The sequence below is a fragment of the Neltuma alba genome, unplaced genomic scaffold, assembly GCF_004799145.2.
Source record: "Neltuma alba isolate B1F8T4 unplaced genomic scaffold, ASM479914v2 tig00011968_pilon, whole genome shotgun sequence".
In the NCBI taxonomy this organism is placed as follows: Eukaryota; Viridiplantae; Streptophyta; class Magnoliopsida; order Fabales; family Fabaceae; genus Neltuma; species Neltuma alba.
In genome coordinates, this window is record NW_021636543.1 from 23,137 (window position 1) to 41,039 (window position 17,903).

The following is a 17,903-nucleotide window of genomic DNA, read 5'->3' on the forward strand; positions in this document are numbered from 1 at the left end:
TCTGAAATATCAAGTGAGAGACAGCGGGGGAATGAGAAGGGGGCGCGTGGGTGAACACGTGGTGGATAAGGCTGAAGCAGAGAAAGAGTTCGGCCAGCACAGGATCAAAGGGAAAGAGGAGCGCATGGCGGAGTTGAACGGGAAAGGCCATCCGCATCCTCCTCTCATGGCAATTAGGGAACCCTTCAGCTGATGCAGTGTTAATGCAATCATTGCGTTTGTGGCGATGCTTCCCAGACAAGCTCCGACACTGACGTGTCAGATGTTTCCCTCATCACCTTTAACACCGACTTAATGGCCCCTTCGGCTCTGTTCCGGATCATGCCCTTCTTTTCGCCCTCTCTATTACCATATTCTTTTTCTCTTCATCCATTGTCTAGGCATTCCGGGCTTCCTGATAAATCAAATACCAACTACTGCTCCACGCCTCAACTCTTGCCATGAGCTTTTAAATGCGGCATGGTTAGAACCTAATACAGTTTTACTTTACTTATTTCGCTCTCTCGATCTTCCCCACCCCCACCCTTTCCCAAAATAAAAACACAATTTTTATTTACTCAATTTCTCCCCTCTTGCTGAGTTATAGATACGACCTTTCACAGAAATCAGATTTCACTTCATCTTGAAAATTAAAATTCTGGTGCGACGCCCAATCTCATTGTTAAGGAATCCGTTGAAAACATCAGCCGTGAAACGCGCACAAAAGGCAAGGATATAACTTGGGTCAAAACATTTATCGCAACCAAAACGCTGATTATCAGCCACAAATAGGAGGTTCCTAGAAGCCAACTCGCTAGGAGCCCGCATATATCAGCAGGCCAACTTGCTACTTTCTGCCTGCCCTATTAGCCTTCCGCACACATGACACGTCCATGCAAGGCTCTATCGTCAACTCATGATGATGCATACCGAAAATTAAACGCTTCCCATGTTTCCACAAAGGAGAGGGAAAGGCAAAATGGAGGGGGGGGGGGGCGCTGTGAAATTGACCTGGAGTAGACCAATTTTCTTTCCCTTCCTTTCATTTCATATTAGATAAGAGTAAAACAATGCCCTAAAACCAAATGAATTACAAATCAAAGGTCAAGAAAAGCTGTACACAAGAATGAGGGGAAAGAGGGCTCAAGGAATAATGATTTGGATCAATAATTACATACTCCCCACGCTAAAAGAGGCAGGCAGCGTTGAATGAACCACTCCATAGTCTAATGTCAAGAGTTTCCGCCCAGAAGGCTACGTCAGCTTCCCCAAAACCTTATGCAAAATTTCATCTGTCCCACATGGCATGGAATACGGCTCTTCTGTGCTTCAGCCAATGAACCATTTCCCTGTCCAGTGGAGTGTTATTTATAACAGAATCTAACATTGGGCTGCCAAAAAATTTCGGAGAAGTTTTGAACGACCATATCCTGTCTTTGGGCCAAGGTCTCTGCGGCTGCTTCTCCTGGATAAACAGAAGATGATTAACAACCACCCCACAAAAAATCAAAATCACGAGAACATATCTATCTCACACAACACTAGAGCATATTAACAGTCAGATGAAGGTTAAAAAAAACTATTCAAACAAACGCAATCGCATTGTCCAGAGAGGCATACAGGGACATATAATTTGTGCATCTTGAAAAGAATTTGATGTAGAACACGTTATTTTTTTCCACACAACAAAATATTACAGGAGAACTTAATGACAATGCTAACAAAACTAACCATTCTTGCCAGCATTGATCTAACAGTCCTAGGACCATATACACGATGCTGTGATGGCTTCTGAGCCTTTGCATAAAAGGATCCTACATCTGGCAAAGATAAGCAACCCCTGCGAGCTCTGGCCAGGCTATTATCTGGATTTGCATTACTCTGGTTATGCCAAAAAATTAGCTGCCCTAAACAATAATTTTCACCATACGTCTTTCGATACTCCTGAAATCCTGTTCCCAACTTGTCAGCGTACTTGGGACCTAAGTCAAGCGGACTAATATAGACAGGTGGAGAAGTAATAGCTTGATAATCCTGCAACGAGAAAAGGGAGCCATTATAGATCATAAAATTAAATTCAAGGGGAAAAAAGAAACTTTTAATTGTAAGCACAGCTTTTCAGGACTCAACATACCCGTATTCTAAAGAAGCAATTGGTATAAGCATAAATATGAATTAAGTCAGCAGTAGCATCATGCCGACATTTGTATGTACAAGAAAGATTTCTGACCTCGTCCCTCAACCTTTAATAAGGGGAAGAAAACACATGGTAAGGTTTTGCATATTCATTCAGGCAAAAGACAAGGGTACTAAAGGTGCAAGTCGCTTACCATAACAGAGATTTCTGGAGCTCTTTTTGAATATCTCCAGACGCCAAGGGATCATGAGAGTGAATTTTGACCCTCAGATCATTCAAGGCATCTTCTTCAACATGAGGAGCCATGCACTGAAGAAGCTCCTCAACAAATGAATCCTCTCCTTTCCAGAGGAAGGTAACAGCTGCTTCAGGGCTGAGCTTTTCAAGTGGAGGTGGTGCTTTCCGTGGATCACCAAAAATACATCTCATAACGTATCTTACCTGTAATGACAATTAAAGATTAATGTCATCCTAAAATTACATGAAAGCAAAATAATTGCAGAAACCGTGACTCTAGATTGAGATCTCCTGTGCAATTCAATGCACGAACTTCCAATTTAAATGAAATGGTGTAATAATGAAGGGCTTAACATCAAAACATGATAGGTGGAATTCTTGAAATTTGAAAACCTATAAATTGTAATTCTAACCAGCTTAATATATTCAAAGGCATCAGACTACTGTTTTTAACAGCCCTTACCCCCAAACAAAACCAAAAAAAAAAAGGCTTTACCTTCTTTTGTGTCCACAGTTTAACCGCAAAGCACTAATACTCATGTTCCTTCTAAAACAGAAAAAAATAAAGAGAGTGGGGAAGGAACATCACCTTATCAAGGGTGACAGCAAGATTCTGTAGCCTTTGGTTGTACACACCCTCAGCCTGAGCCATACCAAAAATAAATGATGGGAAAAACAGTTCAAAAATTGAGCATACAAAATTACAAAGTACTCCTTTTTTTGGGGCCAAAACATTATCCCTTGGAAATTTTTTTTTTTTAAAAGGCAAACAAAAAGGAAGTAAGCAAACCTGAACCTCTGCATCGCTCCTCTCAACTTCAAGACATATATCTGAAAAATATTTCCTTTTTTCTTCCAGATTATGCCTCAAAATTTCCTCAGGAAGTTTAGTTCTTTCAAAATTGATGAATCTCACCTTCACCACAAGCAAGCGTCAGGGGAAAAAATTTAAAAATAACAGCAGAAATAAAAATGAAAAAAAGAGGGGGGAAAAAAGAAAAGAAAAAAAAAAAGTTAAAAAAAGCCCCACAAAAGGGAAACATAGCCACATACAAGGCGAGCTGCATATGCAACCAGCCAATCTGGCAGGCCGCCAAGCAAACAACTGCCCAAACCAGCTCTTCCCAGATCATTATAGTCCTCTTCAGAGACAGAATTCAATTCACAAGCTTCAAGCATCAAATAATGTCGATCAAGAATTCCATGCCACTCTTTCAGCACCTAAGAGGATGGACAGCAAACTCCGGTTAACAGATAAAATGATCAAAGATTCTCAAATTAGAAGAGAATGACTATTATTCAAATAATTTTTGCAAACTCCAGGTGAACACCAGCAAGATTATAAACACACGCAGGAAACACACCCATGGCTAACAATGTTTACATAATTTTTTATCTTTGCTTGTGACCATAAGCAAAAGAAGGTTGCTAAGAAATCCAAACCTTCTGGAATGCACCTTCACCAGTCAGATTCAAATAACTCCCACGACAAACTTGGCTTCCACACAAACACACCGAAGCCTCATATTCCTCCTTGCTCTACAGTAAGATGAAGAGGTATTTATCAGACAATATGCAGGAGACACTGTTTTTCTTTAAAGCATAAAAGGGTAGTGGAAAGCAAGACAAACCTCTGTGACAGAATTATAATCAAAAGTGATTTCTTCACCATTTTGTATTTTACGAACAGCATAAATTCCAATTTGATAATGACCGTCAACAGCTGTAACTCTGAGCAAGAAAGGAAAGCAAGAAATGATTAACGGGAATTAAAAAGTAGATCCACAATGTAACAAAAGTCAGGTGAAATTAAGAACTCAAGACAGAAACAATAAAAATGGAAATTGTGCTAGAGAGGGAGAGATTGTCAATTGCTTAATCTCACAGTCAATATCCATGTCTAATAGAGGGGTTAAACATGGACATACAAAATTTAGTATCAGTTAGATGTCGTCCTACAGCATCTTTGCTGCCCCACCCAGGCTAAAGAAAATAACTAAGCTAAAAAGGTAATAGCTTCCAATTCGTCAAAAAACAGCCTCACAATTTTACTAGCATCAAAGGACAAAATATGGCTTTTTTCACCATAAATGTCATTAATTTGATGATCCGGTCTATAACTGAATTTTCTAGATCATAAATGTCATTAGGTGACCCTGGCTTTGTCTCTAATTTGAAGAAAGAGTGATCTTCCAAAGCTAAACTATTAATTTACTTAATAAGAAATTAGCTAGTCACAAGAGAACATCACTTGCTCTAGAGCCTTTTTATGCCACAAGCAGATTGCAGGCACTGAAACTTTCGAGGAAAGCCTGGGCCACTCTCAGACTTAGCAAACAATTGACTGTTGCCTGTGACGTACTTCATATGGATAATACCAAAAAAAAAAAAAAAGAAACGAAACAACAATAAGATGTGTATAATAAAAAAAATAGAAATTTAAATTCATTTGGTGAAGTATGACAGAATCCCTTATACATATGCATCACCCCACCAAGAAAAAAAAGAAGCAATGCACTAAATTAAGAAACAAAGATCAAGGGATTTAATCACAAGCAAATAAAAAATACAACTAATAATGGCTTACTTTGCTTCACAATTAGGCCGGCATGAATGACATATTCGACTGGCATAGTTAGCCTTATGCATGGCATCAACAACAACTAAGTCATACCCATCAGCATCACCCTGCCATGTGCAACGCAAGAGTAGATAAACAGAAAGCTGGAAGTATAATCAAGTATCCAACAATACAAGCTAATATAACAGAATTCTACTCTGGAATAATAAGCACCTTTGGCCGCTCAAGGTATATATTATAGAATTCAGGAGCTGGATCTTTGCTATTTTTCTGCAGAGAACGTATTCCATCTTGTTTCTCAAACCACTTCCACACAGGATAAACCTATAAAAAGAATTGAGCGGGGAAAATTACGCCTCAGCATTGCAATATCATACAGCATATTATGATGAAGACTAGGTGTACTGAACAAGATTGTTCATAGAAGATATACTAAACCGTAAGGCCACATCAATTAACATGAACTAGCACCTAAATAATGGCCGCATAATGCTAATTGTTCCCTCTATAATAGAAGTCAGCCATGAGACATTCTAAAAAAAAATTCAGCCAGCAAAGCCAGAATAGTAATCCATTATTAGATGGTAAAATTCTCATTTATTTTATTTATCAATTTTTAATAATTAATTCTGTAATTATCATGTGGGATTTATGGATCCGTAATTAACTAATTGAGATATTTAAAAATGAATCAGGATTATTTGAATAAATCAATTGAGCAAAGGAACATGCCATCTCCACTTAGAGTACTAGATAGATTCTAATTTGAGCCTTTTCATTATTTTATTTGGTTCCTCTTCCTAGACAAATCCCCGGGGAAACCAGAAAAGCCAAACGCTGAAGAAGCCATAAAAATCTACGCATGCATTATGCATTTGAGAAATCTTGAGGCACCAATTTCTGCATAAAAGTTAGGAAACCCACTGAGCTAGATCTACTTATATGCACATGTTTTTGATAAAAATTTCATAGGGGAATAGCAGATGGCATTAGCAACGCCATGTGATGAAAGATGGAATTCTCCTACAAACAGTAGGAAATGTAGGATTCAATTAGGTTGATTATTGTTTTTGATCATATTAAAAGAACATGGAACTAGTCATGCCCCGGAAGCTTCCTGCTTTTCCCCGACTAGTAGAAAAACTATTGTTTAGATAGATACATTGGAAACCTGTGATTAAATTTAAGACGAAAGACACAAATATGCATAATATGCACATCAATCTTTTACCAGATACAAAGCCCTACCTCTCCCAGAAACTCCACAACAAAATCATCTTCACCAAATCCTTCTTCTTTGTCGCAAACAACACCAAGGCCCTGTGCAGTCCAACCCAGTTGACAGTAACAGAACAAAGGGAATCTTAGTGAGAGAAAAACTGAAAAGAGAAACAACTAGAGAAAATGGCAAAGTTACAACAGAAATATTTAGTCAAAAATACATTGCACATACCTTTCTATAAGCAACATATTTGTCATCCGGGCGACTATCTATGGCCTTTAGGATACCCTGACACATTCTAATCATCCTTACATCACAGTCCTCCTCAGCACTCCTCTTAATTTCATCAATAACAGGCTGCAAAGGGTAGCTCATCGGAGTGCTTCCTGTTCCAGTAAAATGCCTCACTTGCTTATTCAAAGTTCGAAGGAGCATGTCCTCTATAAACAAATGCTTCTCTTGTAGAGACCAATCTAACTCCTCTGGCATAGAATCGAGCAAAAGATTGTGCGTATAAGGATCAACTCCATAAACTTCTTGCTCAATAACCTCATCTCCAAGCTGTTTTCTCGGTTTGTAGTCCTTGACTTCAGGCAGTTCCATATCTGACTCCTCAGTGCCATTTTTTTGTGCATTCAGTTTTTCAGCATAGTCATCTGGTAATGAAACTCTCATCTTCCTCTGCACATCCTCCTCATCAGCTACGATGACATAATGGTCAATGACTTCATATTTCCGGGTAACTGGAGGAACTAGACTTGCTTTCGTCATACGGGCACCCCATTCACGATCATCAGCTATGAAATCCAAACCCTCATCAGGTGTGAAGAGTCCATCCCCTCTTGACCCCACAATTTGACATTCTGAATGGATTTCTTGGTCACTTTCACTGTTAGATGTTGTGGTTTCATTGTCACTCTTGCCGTCTTCGGAAGAAATATCAGTGTCATCAGATGTTTCACCATCTGAATCAAAAGATTTCTTATTCAACTTTAATAAACGTTTCCTAATTTCTCGATCAGAGACATAGTCTCCATTATCTAAACTACCACGTGCTCCATTACTCTTGTACTTCCTCTCAGTGACCAATTTATTCTTCCTATACTTTGAGGAGGTGGAACCAAAAAAGGATGATGAGTCACTTTCCCCTAACTTCAACGATGCATCTCTGTCATTCAGAGACTTGGAACTTTCTTCCAGCCGTGTCACAAGCTGAATGAATAATGTAATAATATGATTCATAGCAGCATCACCATGATTCCTTGCTCTGTGAACATTAAGCATAGGAGCACATAAAGAGATAAATTAAAAACCGGAAGGAGGGAAATGTTAATCATACCTAGTTTAACAATACGAATCCATAAACAGAGGCAACCATAGCATATACTTTACAAAGTTTCAAAGATAATATCAGGATGTAAAAAGAACTTGATGCATGTAACTGCGAACCTCTCAAACATACATGGATAAAAGACAATTAAATGTAAAAGGAATGAAGCATATATATAACAGACGAACATTCATGACAGCAAGAATTGGTGTCAATGACCTTTTCTCCAGTGAAAACTTTGACCATGTTTTGTAGCACTCAATCAGGACATCAGCAAAATTGAAATAAAATTTAGGGTAGTTTTAATCTTATTGTCAGAACAGGTTCAATAGTGTTCAATGTTAAGGGTCAAATCTTATCATATAACCATAGCATCAGAAACATTTACTTTATTGCATCACGACACATCCTGCTGATATCCTCCTTGACAGAGCTCAACCCCCGGCCACTGTAATAACCAGTTTTCACTTTAGCTTCAATATCTGCAACCTGTTATCAAAAATAATATAGGACATAAAATTTTGAGAATAATATAGGGCGTCTGAAAAAATAGTAATATGAATATATGAAGGTACCTTGGTCACAAAAAAATCACAGGGATTTTCCTTCATAATTTCCCTCAAACCAGAAACAATAAATTCCTCCATCCTTTTATAACCATTTTCAGATTTCTTAATTGCCCATCGTCTAGTACGAGCATCCCTAGATAGAATGGAAGAGGACCTTCTGGCATCATACAGTTTGGACCTCTTGTATAAGTTTCGACGGAATAATTGCTTTGCTGTGTCTCTCTTATCCACACTATCAAAGTAGTCCTTCAGCTCACCAAAATCATCCATGGCACCTAGATTGCTGGTCTTGGAAACATATGAAGTTTTCTCAGTGATCTGTTTAAGGCTTTTAATTTTATGTGGCTCTTCTGCAGTTTTGCTTATGCATGAACTTCGGCTCTTGATCCATTTCACATTGAGAAATTTAGAAGTCAAGTCATTAAACTGGCTGCATCCTCTGATGTCTATTGCAGATAAAGAGGGAAACCAAAGAAGAATCTTCTCAAGCATGTCCGCACTAATATTGGTGCAACCAGTTAGAATCATAGATCCGATTTTGTCTTTCTTATATCCATTCTGCAATCAAATAACAGATTAGATATTGAAGAAATAGAAACCATCTAAAATATGTAAAGGAAAATGTATGAAAACATACCATAATGCTCCCCAGAATGGAATCAGTGCAAGAATTACTCAAGGATGACAAATTGACCTGTCTTGAAACGCCCTTGTAAAATGTGGCAGCAGCTCTCCAATGCTTGCACGTCAATGAAGCAAAGACAAGGGACTTCAAATCAGATCTTAAATGGTGGAAGACTCGAGCCAACACATGAACATCCAACAAGCTCCAGCTTCCCGCTTCAGAATCAGTGAAACCACTTTCTTGTTTGTGGAAAGTAGCATCACCACATAGATCATCAAAAGCGGATTCATTCTTCAGGAGAGTCAAGGTACCATCTTCCACATCACTGTCTTCCTCACTGTCATCAACCAGAATACGAGCTCTTTTGGCAGCCCGTGCATCACCTTCTGAAGTTTACAGCACCCAAACCACAATGCAAGCATCCAGAAGAATAAAAATGAAGTTAATCAAGAGACTAAGTGAATGAAATCGTTTAGTATCGTCCCATACTATATATAGAACCGCATGTGTGCAAAACAAGAAAGCCACAAATATTGGTTCGAGGCAAATTTGCTAGCCACTAAACTGCATTCATACAGGTCAAAATAGAGAATAAGGCTAAAGGGAAATTAAGCAGACGCACTTTAACTAAAGAGGTTTTACGGACATAAACCAAGCACTTAAAGCAACATGAATAAATATAGATTACACCAGCATAAGCAGGGAGGCAGATAATAGAAACACATACACATAACGAATAAATTACATACAGAGTAACCCAACATGATATGAATAAGGGGCAAGATATAGAGATCTGATGAGAAATGATTCGGGAAAAAAGGGCACGGCATAACTGAATGGCAGTGCAAGCAACGGTGCTGTTGAAATAGAACACAGGATGCCTGTAAAATAATAAAACAAGTTATGCATTACCTGATTTCCAATACAGTTGCTTTTCATTTTCTTTTTTTGGTTGTCTTGCACTGATCCAGGGATCCAAAGCCTCATTTATAGCTGCAGCAAACTCCCGGCTCTTGTATGATTTCATTACCAATTCGTGTAGCTTCCCACGAGTATAGCCTATAAACTGAGGATGTACACGGTCAAACAAACTGCTGCTTGTACAAGATTCACTGAATGACACACCCTGAGTTTGCAACAATGGAAGTCCCGAACATTTGCCAGCTGTTGTGCTGCTTTCTTGGAGGTACCCAAGACTAATATCAGAAGTTTCCGCAGCAGAGGTAACAGGAACCCAAAGTTTATCCCATTTCCTGAAAACACTGCTATGCTTTTTTATAATTCCTTGATCTACTAAAACCTGCAGCTCTGAAAACGACAAAGGCCCTCTTTCACGCCCAGAACCATCAAGATAATACCAGTCACCCCAATGTAATTGTAAATCATTGACCGTACAGAGTCGGTCTTTGGGAGTATTGACAAATTCCGTGCTCAGGCAAGAACTTTGATCACTAATGGCTTTTGACTGAGAATCTTCTTCAGTCGATGATCTCTTGCTATCAATGCTTGAAGAGAATGGGCGAGTAGGCCTTGAGTGATGTCTGTCCTTGACTCGGATTTTGTGTCGTGGCTCAGAAACCAATGACCCCTGGTCATTGACCACACAAGCATTTATCCTTACCACCGGAAGAACATTTCCTTTCACTCCTCTGGCCAAAAAGGATTTAGTTTGAGCCGTTCTGCTTACAGTACCACAGTCAGCCCTCTCATCAGCACAAAAAGCCCAAAGAGGGAGATCAAGCCTCCTGCCTTGAGAAGGATAATACAAGTCATCCTTTTCAGTCCACCGAGGATCTTCACATCCAGATTTAGGCATTTCACATAATGAAAACCCATCATTTAGGACAAGTCTCTTCCTAGAAGATCTATCTTGGACATCATCATTTCTTTTCCAGTCACCACCTTTGCATGACCATCGGGCAGAAAACCAGTCGCCAGGATCACCAAAGGCAAATCCATTATCCTTGTCAAGGAGCATGCTTGACTGAGTCGCAGGATCCCTTGATGCAAAATCAGTTCTTGAATCACAATCTTCTCTCGGAAAATTATCATGCCAAGGAAAACCTAATTATACAGAAAAAATTCTCCATGAGGCGCATACCTCTAGGTGCACCATGTTTACTTTTTAATTCTCCAGATGAGAAATAAACATAAATTTACAAATCAAGCTCTGAAACATTACATGACGAGCAAAATCACAAGTTCCATATATGATATAAATCTCACTGGTTCATATCAAATGTGCGATTTTAATATTTCATTCATCTAATCTGCATGCAAAACCTATTTCCAAAAGCATTTAAGTCTATAATGTCACTCCGTTTACTTAAAGCCAACATTACAGACTAAGCCAGCCTAAATGACTGACTATGAATAAAGCAATTTGACTCAAATGGAAATTTCAGGCACGGAGAACATAAGGATGGCATTGCCAAAACTAAAATGATTTGTAAAATATTAAATGAATCATGAAAAATCAACAAAATGAGATCAACACCGTAGAATGACAATTTGGATTTTATCACCATGTAAAAAACTAGCAATATTAGAAAATATTAAAAGAAACTTCAGTCAACCAAGCCAAGACACTCATAACTGAGAACTTTGACAAGATAACCTCAATATCATTAGACGTCAATTCACTGTACATTAAAAATTGAGATGAAAAATCAGCAGAAAAAGGACAAACAAACCATTCAAGCCCGACATGCAAATAAAAAATTTTAAAAATTTTTTTTAAAAAAAAAAGAGCGACTCTTCAAACATAGCTTACTCAAACTAGTAATCATAAGGCAACTCTGGACAAAAGATATCAGCTTAAAATAAATATAAATTGTCAGAAACTCAGAACTGATGATTGATTAAAAAATGATAAAAGATAAAAGATTTAATAAAATGAAACGGTACAGGCACTGTATAGCAATATCTACCTTCAAGGCCTCCCAACCCTTCCCAATCTGCATATTCAAAATTCATTTGCAAGGCTTCTGCAAGACAATAAAATAGACAAGTTGAGAAAGATCAAGTATCTTGGGGGGGGGGGGGACAAAAAAATTTATATTTAGTATAATATTCAAATTTTTTATCTTTTCCATAAACAAAGAAACTGTGTAGGATATTTTTGACAGAACAAAATACCTTTTATTGCTTCAACCTCCCTCCCAGGAATTACATCATGACCCTCTAACAAAACTCCAACCCTTTCATCAATGTGGAATTCCTCTAGAGGTTCAGAGGCAACCACGCTGTCATTAGGGCATACTATTGGCTGCGACAAAGGAGCTGGCATCTTCTGAAAAGTCTCAGCTCCGGATTGAAGGATATCTCCGGTATCAACCAAAAGATTACCAGGAGCTTCTGGAGGGTTTACCAGCTGCGTTATGGAGTCTGACACAATGGATGGAAAACTATGTGTTGCCAACGGTGATGCTGCATTCTCAGCTGTTAACCACCTGTCACTATCTTGGTGCTTGACAAAGTGATCTGACATCAGTATTCCCTCGTTAACAAGAAACTTGATGTCAGATAATTTAGAAGGCCCGTGTTCTACACCACTATAATCAAGGTAGAACCACTTCCCTGATGACAAATCTGCCACCACAGGAACATGAGGAGGAGTATCACAAATGTCCATATCTTCTTCCATAGAAGGCAGCTCTTCAGGAAGTGGTTCAATGCGGGGAGATTCTTTGCGGCCTACAGTAGGGCTGCAGGACTGCTCTTCCTTTTCAGGCTTCTCACTGTTGTCTCTCTCAATTGACCCATTTACATCGTGCAAATTTCTTTCACTGTGAGAATCTGTAGCTGAACAATTTGACTCCCTACTGATGTGCTTATCTTCATGATCCTTACAACTATGTGGTGAGTCATGCATTTCACTTGATATCATTTTAGAATTGTTTTCTCGTATACCATTTAGCCTAGGCCGATCCAAGGGAGGTTGTTCAACCAAATTTGGCGTCCGATCCCTACGATCATGATGTCGACGTCTGTCTTGTGGAGACCGCTCACCATGAGTAGGACTTCTTATTTTATGATCATTGTAACGGCTTCTATCCCAAATCTTTTCATATGGAGACTTCTCACGACCATGGGGTGATTTCTCTTGAATATATGGAGACCTGTCACGGCCATGGGGGGATTTCTCCCGGACATATGGAGACCTGTCACGGCCATGGGGGGATTTCTCCCGAACATATGGAGATCTGTCACGGCCATGGGGCGATTTCTCCCGAACATATGGAGATTTATCGCGGCCAAGTGGGGACCTCTCACGGCGAACTGGAGTACGATCCCTATGATCATAATACCTGGAACGATCGCGTGGTGATCGGTCAGAATGAACAGGGCTACATCCATGCCTGTCATAAGCTGGTCTACCAGGTAAAGAAGATTCATGATTCCGAGAATACTTGTCTGCTGATATTTTTGATGAATTTCTATAAGACCTCTCTGTAGAACGATGAGAATAGTGTTCTGGATAAAGAGGCCGGCAGCTGTCATCAGAAAGCCTACGACTTTTTAAACCAGCATAATCTCCATAGTGCTTGCGCTCACTGCTATCTGAATCATTACCATGCCGCTTCAACCGACTGCCCACAGAGTATTCTCGAGCATGGTTCCTCCCATTGCTATGCTCATTTTTTTCCTCATCCACTATCATCGAACTAATCCTTATATTCCTCTCTGGCCCACTCTCCCACCTAGGAGCACTCTTGGCATGCTGACCCCCATTTCTATTAAATTCCTTCTTTCTAATATAATCACCACCTGTATATCTCCCAGAAGGTGGTGTGCGTTCACGTTCACTTTTCCACCCTTTGTCCCTGCCTGATTGGTACCTGCGCATTCTACTGTAAGCATAATCATCCTTTCCTATTTCCCCTCGGTGCCATCTATCAGGAATGAATTCTCCCTTCTCAATGTCATCTATAATACTTTTACCCAAGCCACATTCCCCTTTATCAGCCTCTCCTTTCCTGCTCCTCTCCGAAACTATCTCCCCCTTTTCCACATCCTCTCTTCTCCATTTTCCATAAACAATCTCTCCCTTTTCCAGCTCCCCCTTTTTACATTTCTCAATAACAATCACTCCATTCTCAAGTTCACCCCTCCGCGGCTTCTCCGGAACAAACTCTCCATTTTCCAGATCATTTCTTGACCACTTCATAGTGCCCAATTCTCCCTCTTCCATTTCTTCTTTTTGTACCTTTTCCGCGCACGTTTCATCATTCTCAAGTTCATCGTTGCTCTTGCCTACCCCGTCCGATGCCAATTCACTTCTTTCCACCTGAAATTTCTTTGCTGGCTCTTCTTTCTTCGCCTTCATCTTCTTCTTCCGATCACTGTCAGCAAACTGGAGCAACTTAGAATTGAACCCATTCCCATTCGTGCCTCCGCAAAGCGTTTTTTCTCCATTCGGCAATCTCTCCATAATATGCTGCTGCTGCAAAGGCATGCATGCGACGCCTCCATCGCCCATGGAAGTCTCACCTCTTGTTGGAAGCTCGAAACCCTAATTCTCCCCTGTCCCGGGGCTGTCGATGCTCATACTGCAAATGCTTCAACTCTCTCGATTGGCGCCCAAGTTCAAAACCCTAAAGTCCAAAAATTCAGGGGGGAAAAAAACACAACTCAAATATGAACCAAATCAAATGCAGGGTTTATTGAGGTAAAGTGCATACTGACGTATGAAACCTGCTGAATTAAACCCAAGACGCAACCCCATTAAAAATCCGGAAACACAATTGAAAACAAGAAGAAAGAATAGGACGAGAAAACTACCAAGAAAATTAGAGAAGTGAAGAAACAGATCGGCAAGACAAATCCCAGGGGCTGAAAATTGAACAACAGGAGAAGGAAGTTCAGCAAGCCCAGATCGCGAATCGCAGAAAAAGTTAATAGTTCTTGATAATTTTGTGTCACTCCCTCCTAGATGTTTTAGAAAATCTTCTCTGTGGCGCCTCTTCTCTGCGATATAATATGTGCGTGTTTTCGTTTTGGTTTGTTATTGAAGGGGGCGACTTCGTGTCAATTTTTTTTTTTCCGCTTTTACGTATAGCTGGTGTTTTTATCGTTGATAACTCGAGAAATAATCCGCTTATACGAAAATGCCCTTGGAAGTTGGAACTAAGCGAGAGACGCAGAACTGGCCCAAGCGAGCTGCTCAATCAGTCTGTAATGTCCGGACAGAACTTGCATCAAACTTGGCCCCTTTAATACTCCCGCTGGTGCGTTTATTGTTGGGGGTCCGATTCAATTGAAGCACACGCACGCATGTTCGCGAAAAATGAACAAGCGTCTGCAAAGTCAAGAGAAGGAATCTACGACCAAAAAAAGAGAATAAATATTATGATTCTAGGTTAACTGGGCCAATGAGCGTAAATAGTGCGCAATTTAGCTTGGATAGCTTTTGAGCCTGGATAACTAACTGTATTGCTGATGATGAGAAAAATTTCTGGAGATTTAAAGATTTGTATTTGTCTCCTTGTAGTATCCCGATGAGTTGATGTCTTGTGATGCAAAAAAATCCAGGTTATCTCCGGCGATGGATGGGAATCCACGTTACGATGTAATATGCATATTTTTTCACGCAAAATATAAAGTAAGTATGCAAAAAAAAATTTTATTTTGATTTACGTAAAAATACTTATAAGCTCTTATCAAATGCAGATACAAACAAATTCTGAGATGTGTAAACTCAATATAAAGCTTATTAGAGTCTAGGGTATTCAAAACCACAATTAAAATTAGTTTGAGAATAAATTAATCAACTACCTCAAAAAGGAGGTAAAAATGATTATAAATAATGTTCAGCTTGTTTATTATCCATTGGATAGTATTATTTCTAGTTCTTAATATAAAAACTAGTTGACTAAGTTGAATAGATTAAGAAAATTAATTAAGTTAGTTATTTATAATAAATAGATGTTATCTTTCATAAAATAATCTTGTTAGTCAAATACTATTCAATGAAACATTTAATATGTACAACTACCACAAAGACTATCTTAAAAAAATGAATAAATAAGAGAAACAAAGTTGATTGAGATCTTATATTTAGGATTTATATTAAGGATCGAAGATAGTATTGATTATTTAGCCTGGTGACAATTTAACCACCAAAAATTTATTTTATTTTATAAAACTTAAAAGAATTTATTTTAACAGCGTTGACTTGATTTGCTTAAAATAAGCCTAATATATATTCTTCCAGTCCTTAATGTATGACATATTTAACTAATTTGATTATATTAAGAAAGTTAGGTAAGTTAGTTAATTATAAAAAATATGACATGTTTTTCTTAAAACACCATAATCATCTTTTTTAATATCTTTCCTCCCTCACTTACTTGATTATGGTTGAAAGAGTATTCATATGGGTAATTTAGGAAAAATGGATAAATATGATAAATAGGTTTTATATTTAGAATCAAAATTAACTTAACAATTAAGCTCTATATTAAGGACCAGATAAGTAGTAAATAATATATAAGTTAAAATTCTTTTCAAAGTTAAGATAAATATATTGAACTTTTATTATAATGCATTTGAAAAACTTTTGTGAAAGATAGAATTAACATTTCTGTTAATTATTTCAAACTGATTCAATTATTTGTAAATATTAGGTATTATATATTTTTACCTATATAAATATAACTCTCTTATCAGTGAAATACAAGTTACCTATTTTACCAAATATTGTTAAATGGTATCACGAGCCTAGTCTCTCTTCCGCCATTTCCTTCCTCTTTTGCCCTTACTTTTCAATTGTTCTTTTCCTCTTTAACCCTTGCCGGCTTGCCCTCACCGACCTCTCTTCTCCTCTCCATGGTCGCCGATTCTTCTTCTTCCTCCATTAATCAGAATAGTCTTTATTATATTTATCCCAATGAAAACCCCGCCCTGGTACCAGTTTCCCCTCCTCTTGATGGATCTAACTACCACCGCTGGGCACATGCCACGCACATGGCTTTGCTCTCTAAAAACAAGCTCAAGTTCATCGACGGCTCAATCTCTCCGCTGAAACCTGATGATTTTCTTTTCCCTGCTTGGGAATGTTGCAATAACCTCATCCAAGGGTGGCTGCCCAAGTCTACTTCTCCAACAATTGCAAAAAGCATTATCTGGTTCAAGAAGGCCTCTGATATCTGGAGCGATCTTTGATCGCGTTACTCTCAATCCGATCTATTTTGAATTGCTGAACTACAAGAGAAAATATATAGTTTGAGGCAAGCTAGTCTCAGTGTTAGCGAGTATTACACTCGTCTGAAGACCTTGGAAGATGTATTGGATAGCATTTGACCTCTTAAGCCATGCACTTGCAATTCTGCAAGCCCAGCACACACTCATCATGAACAACATCACATAATCAGATTTCTAAAAAGTCTTAATGATCCATGTGCTTCTATCAAGTCTCAAATCATGCTTATTGATCCTTTGCCAACAATCAACCGAGTTTTTTCTCTTGTGCTCCAGCAAGAACGGGAACTCACTCTTCCTCTTCATTCCAATATTTTGGTTGCCAAAGGACCATCCCAGTCGCCTTGTCCTGCTCCAGTTGGCTCAAAGCCTACTTCTATGGTCACTAAACAATGTGGTTATTATGGTCGGCCTCGTCATACTGAGGCCACTTACTATAAGAAACACAGTTTTCCCTAAGGGTTCAAAATTCGGCCCTCTGCTACAGTGAATAACTTCTCTACGCAAGGTTCTAGTAATGCTCAAGAAACTCGTACTGCTACATCTCTCCCTACTTCCTCACCTTCTACGGCTTCCATCCTTCCGCATCTCACATCTGATCAATATTAATATCTCCTTACTATCCTAGCACCTCCACAAACTTCTGCTTCAGTCAATTATTTTAATGCTTCCACCAAATCCATTACAGGTATATCCAATTCTTTTTCTCCATATTCTATTACTTGGATCATTGACTCGGGTGCCACTAACCATGTTTATAGCAATCTTGATCTATTTTCTTCATATCATTCCATTTCTCCTGTCTCTGTTAGCTTACCTACAGGGACTCAAGCTGTTTTAACTATTTTTGGCACAATTGTGATATCTCCCTCTTTAATTCTCACGGTGTCCTTTTTCTTTCTAATTTTTCCTTCAATACTGTCTCTATTTCTCGTCTGACATTGTCTCTTAATTGTTTTCTCACTTTCTTCTTTGATTCTTGTTAGATTCGCTCACTCAATCCCCTGGAGATGATTGGTTC

The 17,903-nt window shown here is 38.7% G+C and overlaps 1 protein-coding gene across 1 annotated transcript; it reads right to left on the reverse strand.

The window, feature by feature from the left end:
- Positions 1 to 985: 985 nt before the first annotated feature.
- LOC114720171 (histone-lysine N-methyltransferase ATXR3) lies at positions 986 to 14,766 on the reverse strand. The gene is made up of 20 exons (XM_028905791.1): positions 14,465 to 14,766; positions 11,819 to 14,277; positions 11,611 to 11,667; positions 9,593 to 10,744; positions 8,693 to 9,066; positions 8,062 to 8,613; positions 7,875 to 7,975; positions 6,388 to 7,423; positions 6,183 to 6,254; positions 5,148 to 5,258; positions 4,941 to 5,041; positions 3,985 to 4,084; positions 3,797 to 3,892; positions 3,407 to 3,574; positions 3,144 to 3,269; positions 2,943 to 2,996; positions 2,310 to 2,557; positions 2,114 to 2,222; positions 1,711 to 2,013; positions 986 to 1,444 (listed from the first exon to the last, which is right to left on the reverse strand). Exons 2-20 carry the CDS (start codon positions 14,160 to 14,162, stop codon positions 1,268 to 1,270), a joined length of 7,281 nt encoding a protein of 2,426 aa, XP_028761624.1. The 5' UTR covers positions 14,163 to 14,277; positions 14,465 to 14,766; the 3' UTR covers positions 986 to 1,267.
- Between the last annotated feature and the right edge of the window lie 3,137 nt (positions 14,767 to 17,903).

Coding starts and splice junctions, on each gene's coding strand:
- LOC114720171 (XM_028905791.1), bottom strand. CDS start 14,162: ATGGGCGATGGAGGCGTCGCATGCATGCCTTTGCAGCAGCAGCATATT. Junction 6,255..6,387: donor AATATGTTGCTTATAGAAAG/GTATGTGCAATG, acceptor TGGACTGCACAG/GGCCTTGGTGTTGTTTGCGA. Junction 2,997..3,143: donor GGAGCGATGCAGAGGTTCAG/GTTTGCTTACTT, acceptor GGTATGGCTCAG/GCTGAGGGTGTGTACAACCA.